Source organism: Quercus suber, unplaced genomic scaffold, assembly GCF_002906115.3.
Source record: "Quercus suber isolate HL8 unplaced genomic scaffold, Cork oak 2.0 scaffold_987, whole genome shotgun sequence".
Lineage (NCBI taxonomy): Eukaryota > Viridiplantae > Streptophyta > Magnoliopsida > Fagales > Fagaceae > Quercus > Quercus suber.
The window spans coordinates 133425-144730 of NW_027070402.1; the positions used below are offsets into that span (position 1 = coordinate 133425).

At 31.3% G+C, this 11306-nt stretch overlaps 1 protein-coding gene and 1 long non-coding RNA gene across 2 annotated transcripts; one reads left to right on the forward strand and one right to left on the reverse strand.

Moving 5' to 3' along the window:
- Window positions 1-1139: 1139 nt before the first annotated feature.
- LOC136065479 (uncharacterized) lies at window positions 1140-2199 on the forward strand. The gene is made up of 2 exons (XR_010627119.1): window positions 1140-1465; window positions 1600-2199. It is a non-coding gene; the product is annotated as an uncharacterized LOC136065479 (long non-coding RNA).
- Window positions 2200-3115: 916 nt separating this feature from the next.
- On the reverse strand, window positions 3116-10901 carry LOC112017860 (protein trichome birefringence-like 19). The gene is made up of 2 exons (XM_024050315.2): window positions 10148-10901; window positions 3116-4089 (listed from the first exon to the last, which is right to left on the reverse strand). The coding sequence occupies exons 1-2, from the start codon at window positions 10640-10642 to the stop codon at window positions 3265-3267; spliced, it is 1320 nt and encodes a 439-aa protein (XP_023906083.1). The 5' UTR covers window positions 10643-10901; the 3' UTR covers window positions 3116-3264.
- Window positions 10902-11306: the final 405 nt, after the last annotated feature.

An 11306-nucleotide genomic window follows, 5' to 3' on the forward strand; every position in this document is an offset into this window, starting at 1 on the left:
ACATTTTGGGGTTACAGTCAATTTAGTCCTTATATTTTTGCAATAGTCAATTTGATCATTTTAATTTTCAACTTGCAGTCAATTTGGTCCCTGTCGTTAACTTACTAATGGAAAATGCCTATGTGGCAAACGGCAAGTACAATTGGCACACTTGAAGTTGACTTGGTGAATAAATTAATATTTAAAATTTTAATAGATATTTAAAATGCCAAATCAGCATTTTAATTGAAAAAAAAATCAGAAAAACACAAATTTAAATATCAAAATTTTTTGTTCTTACTAACCAAACATACACAAACACTTAAAAAAAAAAAAAAAAAATCCCAGATCAAACCTAGACTCAAATCTCCTCTGTGATTACAAACACATTTTAGACACTCCCATGTCCAATCTCAGCTCACAATACAATTCCTAAAACCCCAATTCCTCCCAAAGCAAAAATTAGCAAATGTGCACCTCCTTGTCTTCATCTCTATTCTTACTCTTTCCCACTCACAACAATACCTCCTCTTTGTTGCTACTACGATGACTCTTACATTATGGGTCGACCACTTCAACTTAGGGTGAGTTTGGTTTAGCTTTTTGTAAAAGAGCATAATGAAAAAGTAGAGTTTTTAAAAAGTGCATAATAAAAAAGTGCATTTTCAAAAAGCTGAGTGTTTGGTAAAAGCAGTTAAAAAATGCTTTTTGAAAAAGTTGAGTGTTTGGCTAACACTTATAAAAGTGGCACTTTGAGGGATAAATTACCAAAAAGGACAATGTATATATAAGGGAGTTTATTTCATACTTTTTTTTTTTTTTGGATGTGAGTTTGGTTCATACTTATATCAACTACTTCATCATACTTAAATCAATTTTTCTCTTTCTAAAAAAATTATTTTTTTCTCACCAATATTAGCTAATAATAACCTACCACTTAAGATTTATTGTGAAAATATTGTGATAAAAATTAATACTGATTTTAATTTTAACGTACTATTAAAATTATTTTTTTCTCTTTCTAAAAAAATTATTTTTTCTCATCAATATTAGCTAATAATAATTTACCACTTAAAATTTATTGTAAAAATATTGTAATAAAATTTCCTTCATTTTTCCTTTTTTTTCCCCTCCTTTTTTCTCCTCCACACACATACCCTCACTCTTTTCCTTTTTTCCTTCTTTCCTTTCTTTTTCCATACCACTTCTTCATCCAAGCTCCAGAACGTTCCACTATGCTCTTCTTCTTCCTCTTTCCTTTTTCTTTTTTTCTTTTTTCTTTTTCTTTTTCCTTCTTTCCCCTTTTTCCCCTCCACAACATTCCACTTTTCATTTTGTGTTCTTTCTTTCTCCTTTTTCTCTTTCACTTCCTCCAGAATGTTCCACCACTGAGCTCTTTATTTTTATTTTTTGACAATTCGAAAGCCGAGAGGAAGAGAGAAGATGATGATGATGATGATGAAGATGAAGATGATTGAAACATTGGGTATGTATTTGATTTTGATTTTGGGTTTGGGTTATGGGTTTTCAGTTAATGGTTTAACTTGAGTTGATTTTCTATGAATTTTGGGTTTGATTTTGAGTTGATTTTGTTTTGGGTTGCTTTTGAGTTGGGTTTAGGATAGGTTTTCCAATGGGTTTTCCAATGGAGGAGACAAAAGTGTCGGACTTGGCGAAGGAAACGACGAATTTGGCAAGCCCTGTGGCAGAAGATGCAGACTTTTTGGGTCCTGTGGTGGCTGAGGAGACTGACGGCGAGGGCAGAGCTGAGAGGCGTGAGGGAGCTAGCCTTGCGCAGTGTAGAGAGATGAGATGAGATGAGAGGAATAAGGAACTGTGCATGATCTGAAGACATGAGCATCCTTTATTTGAGGGCAATTTGGTAATTGCCCAACTCACCCCAACGGATATATCAAAACACGCACTGACGTTTTGCAAAATGGACCTGAAGATAGCTTTTAAGGATTGCGCGTTTTCTTCACAGTTATAAAATGCAACTTTTTAATAAAAGTTGTGTTTTTTTACTAGCCAAACGGACTTTTGGGCCAGCTTTTTTCAAAACGTAACTTTTGGGCTCAAAATGTTGAAACAAACGGGCACTTATTCAAATCTTGAAGAATGAAATTTTTTGGAAATTTCCTGCATCACCGCTTGAGTACCACGCCATGTCAAATTTCTCATAAAAAAGGCTTTTGAACCTCAAATTTTTCCTTTCTCTCATTCTCACATTTCTAAATTTTAGATTTGATTTCATCTCTCTCCGATTAGACGTGATTCAAAACCATATAATTTAGGTTGGGGATCAAATAGTTTATTCCCTAATTTATTTTCTTTCTAATCTTTTTTTTTTTTTTTTTTTTTTTGGGTATACAAATCTATTTCATGGTTTCACACACACCCAAAAAATCAACATCAAGAAACAGATTTGATCTTGTCAATCTCCTGAAAATGAAGAGAGAGAGAGAGAGAGAGAGAGAGAGAGAGAGAGAGAGAGAGAGAGAAGAAAAGAGATCTAGGAAGACACCGAGATCTAAAACCAAACCTAGATGGTGGTTTTGGAATTGATTCGGATTTGTGAGATCTGAAAGTGGCGCAGACTTGCGAGATTTATGAAGTAATGATCTGGGTTTTGATTTTTTTTTTTTTTTTTTTTTAAGAAACAAGGTAAATATATTGACATATAAATGAAAAATTACAACAATAATGTTTTGACAATACATAGTTTCAAACCAACACGATGATTTTTTATTTATTACAATGCTGAGATGTAATTGTTTGATGTTAATTAATTACTTTTAATATTATTTTATTTCCCATGTCAATTTCAAACGTGCCAATTGTACTTGCCATCTGCCATGTAAGCATATTTCGTTAGTGAGTTAACGATAAAAACCAAATTGATTGCAAGTTAAAAATAACATGGACTAAATTGACTGTTGCCAAAATGTAAGAACCAAATTGACTGTGACCCGAAAATGTAAAAACCAAAATAATGTTTTCTCCTAAAATTTAAAATGTTAAAAATTTCATGTGTTGAGCCCACTTATTAAGGAGGTTTAGGCCACGTGCGAAGTTTTCTCCATTTTTTAAATAAATGAATAACATGTTGAAGAGAAGCAATCCAAAGGCTAAAAGAAACTCACAAAGCAACATGCGAGGTTTTGTCCCTCTTAGTCTCTTCGATTTTCATCCACCGTGTACATATTAAACAAATTTGAGATACGTAAACATAATTAAAAATGAGAGCAATAAATTAACATATATAAGAAAAAATAATAGTTCAATCTATCTAACTTGCAATTTTCTGTCACTCAAATATTGAAGCTTCTCCTCATGTGATCTCACACCTTCCCTCTTCAACATCTCAAGAAGAAAGTCACTCCAAGTGTCGATGGGTCCTGGCAAGCACCAGTGCACACAATCATTGTACAATGTAACATTTTCATGTGGCCAATGCCCATATCTACTAGGGTGACCATCTGGTCTTAATAACATTGCTTGTGTTGTATCAAGTAACCTGTATCTCAAACCTTTCTTTTTCCCTTCTTTCTCTGCCTTCCTAAATTCCTCCACTTGGGCCATGTACAGCTCTAAATTTTGATCGTCCAATTTTATCTCATTGCTCCTAAATGGCTTAGTTCTCACACAATTCCCACCTTGGTTCCACAAACCATTTTCAAAATGTGATGGTGCAAAAGTCCTAAGAAATGTTATACCCTTGTAGTTTTTCAAGCTATTAATGGCTTTAAAGGCAGTCCTAAATGCTTTTCTGTAACCATAGTACATTGTTAGGTCGGTAACATTATCTAGAAGACAATAATGGCAACCAACAATTTGGTGATTTTCATAGTATACCATTGGCCTGAAGAACCAATGGCCCGCAGAGATGATCAGGTAGTCAAATTCCTCGACTTGGGTTGTCCATTCCTCATCAAACTCATCAAGGTAGAGATTGAAGAGGCCCGTCTGGGTTGGACCATTATTGTCTGCTTCCTTGCCTTTTACTAAATGAGGTGTCCAAAGAGTGGCTAGGGTGAAGTTGTAACTCATGTATCTCCAGCGTTTGAAATTCTCATCCGGTGTGTAAGAAACGTCTATAGGATATTCTACCTGAAAATACAAAAAGTGAAATGGAACTCAATCTTAAGAAATTAAAAAAAGAAAGAAAAGGTAAAAGCATAGGTCATGTGTCTTGTTTCTCGATATGTGAGGGTGCAATATATGGTGCATCATGCAAGTTTGCAGGGTCCAGCTCATGAAAAATTATTATAAGGTAGCAATGTTCACATCCAACAGTTTGTGACAAATCTACTAAAATTCTAATACACACAAGAATAATAATATGAAGTGTTAGCCAACAGATCGGTATAGAGGACAATTGTCTACGAGAACATAAGTAAGTCAAGGGGCAAAATAATGAAAATTGGTTGGAATGTCGAGAGACAATTTAGTATAAACTAGACTAAGCTGACAACATATTAATTTTCTATTTGATTCCTTTCTCAGATCGAGAGAAAGAGAGAGACCTTACAACAATTTGTGTTTTGTTAGGTTTGAAAATTTCAGTAGTTGATCAATATATTCCTCCGACACGTTTAGATGACCAGGCCTTTCGGATTTTGTTTTATTTAAAAGCAAATAGATCTGCCAGAAGACAGCCAATTGAAAGAAAGAAAAAGAAATATTTATATATATTACACCATTGTTTATGGTGTTGTTATTTATAGCATAATAACTAATCTCTAAGCACATGTAGTTCTAGGACCTACACACAAAGTTATCATTGGACCAAGATCCCTGAAGTTATATCTATTGATCTTTGAAAAGGGAACTGTTAAAATTTGAAGTTTTTTCAAAGCTTTTGGAAGCTTAAAGCATCTCAAATCTAAGTGGAGCAGCTGCTGAATCAGCCTCGTAAGTTTTTGTCATTGTTAGTTTAATAAATCCCCTCCTTTTTTTTTCTTTTTTCTTTTTTTTTTTTTTTTTTTTCCATCTTAAAAAAAAATAAAAAATAAAAAGTTTAATAAATCCCCTCCTTTTTTTTTCTTTTTTCTTTTTTTTTTTTTTTTTTTTCCATCTTAAAAAAAAATAAAAAATAAAGAAAGAAACGCCATTTTCAATGATAGATATATATATCCAATTTATGTGGGGCAAATAGGCAATTCCACTCACTTCTACTAAATTTCATCCAAGCTTGTCTTAGGTGCAAACCAACAAGGAACACGTTAAGATTAGGACACTCTAAAATAGAAGCAAATTAGGGAGAGAATGTGTACTATATATCTTCAACTGCACCTAGGTTCTAAATCTACACACTAGCTTAGGTGATCATCCTTCAGGCATACCATGCCAGTCTTCACTGCCCTGCCCTCACTTCAATTCATGGTGACACTACTCTTTGGGAAAATTATAATTTCACACTCCATTCACACCAGTCACGTACAAAGTGTAGACATTAATTAAGTGTCCACAAGTTTTAGCCAATGTCCACATTTTGTGAGTGGTGTGTACACGAATACGTACTATAATTTATAATTTGTGAGTGTGAGATAATCATGATCCTCTAGTTTTAGGACTTACTATAAGATTTTTGTGAATGTTTAGCCAAATTCTGCCTTGCAAAATTAAAATAATAATAATTTGGAAAATATTAAAATGGTATCCACATGCAGGTTAAGGATTAGTTTGTCGAAATCCTAAAAATTTTTCCAAACATTTTTTACCTCCCCATATTTAACATATACTAGTTTTCCAAATAAGGTTCCTAAAAGGTCTAAATTCTAAAGACTAAAAGAGTTCAAAGATGGAGCTTGGTTGGAAAGTAAACTTAGCACATTGTTATTCTTCTTCAGATCTCAAGATTCAGGAGTGAGGGTCAAATTATAAATAAGATACTGTAACAAAGGGGCACATAATATCACGTGGCATATGTTTACTTACCACGTGGAGAGAGAGACCTCTGTTGTTGGGACCTTATCCTCCCCAATCTATGTTATACAATCCGGGTGTGGTTTAGTTGAAACAATTAAAATCTATCACATCATACAAAAAACAACGATTCTACCAATACAAAAAATTTCACTACTTTTATAATAATTTGTTGATGTGAAAGGTTATGATTAGTATAACATCACTTTTATTATTGATGTGGAAGATTATGATTAGTATAACACCACTTTCACATTAAACCATTACTTTATTACCTATAATAACAATTGCAACTTACTATCTCAAATGTAATGAAAAAAAAAATGTAAAATATATTGCCATTGTATTTATTAAAGAAGCTAACTCAATTCCAAGTCAATCATACTATTAGAAGAATACATAATATCTCTCACTCAATTAACAAGTTATTCTAGAACTACAATTTCTACTACACCATTTTCTATAACTATTCTATGTGATATAATGTAACTGTCATTTTTACTTGAACCCACTACATTTTATCCACCACTTATAATCTATAATATCAGAATTATGGTACAAAAGATTATGGTTTTAGATTTAGATTTTCTCTTGTATAAAAAAAAAATAAAAATTGATTTTCTCTCCATTAGCCAACCCTCTTCCCTTTGATCCATGACCAAACAAGAGCCAGGTGATGTGGAGTTATTTTATTTTATTTTTAATATTTGATGCGATAGATTTTAATTGGTCTTACTAAATTATATTACAGGGATTACAGATCTACAAACTGTAGGTGATATGGACCATATGGTGCCAAAAGGCTCTTTGTACGTTTCATTGCCCAAGTTTAATATGCAGTGCAAGATATTATGCGGTGGCAAAGATTCCAAGCTATGCTACTTCGTTTTTATAATTGACTATTTTTCCCTAATCCTTGAATAATGATATTTCTGTCCTGTCGTTTTTACCTGCTCCTTGAATAACACAATGGCTTAGGCTTAGGTTTTAGCTACACTAACTTTGTACCAAATTGGACAACAACCTCTCTTAAATATGGAAACATATCATACATCAGTTGTTTTCAATATATTCATCTTTTTTAGCCAAAAAAAAAAAAAAAAAGAGAGAGAGAAAATATTATATTAAATTAATTAATGAAATTTTTGCCTACAATAAAAAATAATTGAAATTTCATTCAAATATGTAAAATACTCTCTCACGGTAGTTATCCTACTAAAAGAGTTCAAAGATGGAGCTTGGTTGGAAAGTAAACTTAGCACATTGTTATTCTTCTTCAGATCTCAAGATTCAAGAGTGAGGGTCAAATTATAAATAAGATACTGTAACAAAGGGGCTCATAATATCACGTGGCATATGTTTACTTACCACATGGTGAGAGCGACCTTTGTTGTTGGGACCTTGTCCTCCCCAATCTATGTTACAATCCGGGTGTGGTTTAGTTGAACAATTAAAATCTATCACATCATACGAAAAACAACTATTCTACCAATACAAAAAATTTCACTACTACTTTTATGATAACTTTTTAACGTGGAAGGTTGTAATTAATATAACATCACTTTTATTATTGATATAAAAAGTTATGATTAGTATAACACCACTTTTATATTAAACCATTACTATTATTACCTATGGTAACAATTACAACTTATTATCTCAAACATATTGAAAAAAAAAATTGTGAAATATATTGTCACTATATTTATTAAAGAAGCTAACTCAATTCCAAGTCAATCCAACTATTAGAAGAATACACAATATCTCTCACTAAGTTAACAAGTTATTCTAGAACCACAATTTTTACTACACAATTTTCTACAACTATCCTATGTGATATACTGTGAGTGTCATTTTTACTTGAACCCACTACATATTATCCACTACTTATAATCTGTCATATCAGAATTATGGTACAAAATATTATGGTTTTAGATTTAGATTTTCTCTTGTATAAAAAAGAAAAAAAATATATTGATTTTCTCTCCATTATCCAACCCTCTTCCCTTTGATCCATGGCCAAACAAGAGCCAGGTGATGTGGAGTTATTTTATTTTATTTTATTTTTAATATTTGATGCGATAGATTTTAATTGGTCTAACTAAATTATATAACAGGGATTATAGATCTACAAACTGTAGGTGATATGGTGCCAAAAGGCTCTTTGTACGTTTCATTGCCCAAGTTTAATATGCAGTGCAAGATATTATGCAGTGGCAAAGATTCCAAGCCATGCTACTTCGTTTTTATAATGGACTATTTTTACCTAATCCTTGAATAATGATATTTCTGCACTGTCATTTTTACCTGCTCCTTGAATAACACAATGTCACAATGGCTTCAGCTTAGGTTTTAGCTCTACCAACTTCGTACCTAAAAGCATCTCCCTTTTCTTCAAATTTTTGTATTATTTAGAGAGTGAGTAGTTCATTTTACTTTTTGTTTACTTACTTTTTCAAATACACTTTTCAATAGACTTTCTATCATTTTCTCCATCTTATTTAAATATTATTTCTTTATTTATTCTTTTTTCTTTTTTTATCATCATTTATTCTTCTTCTATTCATTCTCAACAATTATATTTTTTAATGAAAAATATTATGTCCACAATATTTTTTACAATATTTTCACAAGAATTACATCAAAATCTTATGTGGAAAGTAGTTACTGGTTCTAATTTGAACTCACTACTAAAATTATTTTTTTACTCACTAATATTAGTTAATAACAATTTATTACTTAAAACTTATTGTGAAAATATTATAGTAGTATTTCTTAATTGTCATTTCTTATTTTTTATATTATTTTTCCAAACTTAATTACATCCATACGTTTCTTTTTTTTTTCTTTTTTTTTTTCTCTTGGTTTTTTCTCCACCACACAACTATCCCACTCACATCTCTATCTACCCACTCCCATCTCTATCTACCCTTCTTTTTCTTTTTCTAGTTCATTCCGGATCTCACTTTCACTTTCTCTAGCTCTCTTTTTCTTTTTCTTTTTCTTTTTTTACTTTTTCTATTTCTACTTGATTCTAGAACACTCTCTATAGTGATAAGAAATAGAGAAATTAAGAACAAGCAATTGCTTGCTCCACCGTTAATCGAAGGACACAAGCAGGCGTTAAGAACAAGTGATTACTTTTTCTATTTTTACTTTTTCTCTTTTGCTTTTATTGTTATGATTTGATTAATTTTAAGATTGTGTTTTTGAGTTTGTATTTTGATTATGCTTGAGTTTAAAGATGTTTAAGAGAAATAATTGTTGTGTTTGTAGCCGTTGTGAATGTGGACAACAACCTCTCTTAAATATGGAAACATATCTTCCTCAAAAAAAAATTATATATATATATATATGGAAACATATCATACATCAGTTGTTTTCAATATATTGATCTTTTTTAGCCAAAAAAAAAAAAAAAGGAGAAAAAAATTCTATTAAATTAATTAATTGAATTTTTGCCTACAATAAAAAATAATTGAAATTTCATTCAAATATGTAAAATACTCTCTCACGGTAATTATCCTACTAATTATTGGAGCCTAAATCATTTTAGATTTGATCCACTGCAACTAACTTTACTATTCCAACTATTTTCCTTCACAAATCCATTGCTTGATTAATTCTGCTTATTTTTACAAATCCATTATTCCTCACTTAATTCGAAGTTTTTTTTTAAAAAATTGACTTGGAATTTTTTGAAGCATTTTGTTCCACGCAAAGAGAAGCTAAAAAAAAAAAAAACAAATAAACTAGGCCAGAAAAGGTAGGAAACTAAAATGAAGGGCCCGGCATAACAATTTTCTAGCCAAAATTCTTTTTCATTGTTCTTTTTATTTTCTTTTATAAAATCTTGGTGTTTAGTGCCTTGAAGATTTTAGTGTATGGTATTTTTTCAATTCAAGGGTGGTTAGTATTTAATTTGAAACAAGGAAAAATACAATATAATTTGGTTGAACCCTCAAAGGAGATAAATATAATTCTCTCTCAAATAAACTAGTAATATAGGAAGAAAGCCAAAAACAAACATTAATGATCAAACCTAAAACTGTAAAGTTGTTATTAGATGACCATCATAACACTCATGCATACATAGTAAAAGTTAGCTTAAAATATAATGTTGCACTTTGAGAGATCGTACGTATGCATAAGAATTATAAAAGATCCTGCACAATAATGATTTATATCATTGTAATTAAGTTTGTTACTGATAAAAATTTAGATACTAGAGGAGACTTACCCTAGATAGGAGGCAAATCAAGGATTGCATTTGGTTTCTTCCCACAGAATCTCCAACAAAGGCCAAAGACTTTCCTCTGACCACTTCAAGGAATTGTGCTGGGTTGAAAATAGGTAGGTTACACTCATGTGGTTTCCACCTCCACTTCATGAATTCACTATCTGGTCTCCCATATTTCATGCAATTTTGATGCTCATGTATTGCCCAACACGTTGTGTTTGTGTAGTATGGAGCATCTGGATTTGGAATCCATTCTCCAGAAAACAAGTCACACTTTTTATTGATGGACTGTACACTTATTAATTCATCATTGGAATCATAAAAAGAGGAGGGTTCTGAAGAATTTTTGACAAGATATAGAGGGTACTTTAGCAATGGGTAATAGGGTATGACTATGAGAAAAACTAGGGTAAATATAACTAGTAGAACTATCTTTGGTGACTTGTGTAGTGACTGGTTTTTCCCAAAGGGAAGCTCAATGGATTGGAGCTTCATTTGGAGATAGAAAGAGAGAGAACGCTATGCAGGTGGTAAGAAAGAGAATTGGTCAGATATAAGTGTGTGGAAAGTTCAAAGAACAAGGTGGTGGAAGTATATTATATGGTTTCGGTTTACGTAATGCTTCCCTAAATTATTTTCTAACTAGAATTCTGAGGAGTTCCTAGACATTTATAAAGAAATGACTGCAGCAGAAACTTTTTGTTTTAGAAGATTAAAAAAAATCAGGTTACAGCATCTTTAAAAACTCAATTGGCCTTTAAAAAAGAGATTTTCTGGTTGGCTGTTAGTTCAATTGTCGTGCTTAGATCTGTTATATAGATATTGACAAATGAAAAAAAAAAAAAAAACTAGTAAATAATGTAAAATAAAATAAATGCTACATATTTCAACTAAAAAAATATTTTGTTGTGGATATATTAAATCCTTTTTTGGGGGGTTAAAATGTGATTATGTAATTAACATGTATAATTAAAAAGTTGAAATGTGTTGTTGTTGCTTTTGTTATTAACTTATAATTAATTATCATCATCATATCATGAAAGTTAATCGTTTAGGCTAATTAAAGGACTAAGCTTCAATTATGTGTCCCCAACACTAAATAGGTTTTTTTTTTTTTTTTTTTTTTTTTTTTTTTTTTTTTTTTTTTAAAAAATTTTTT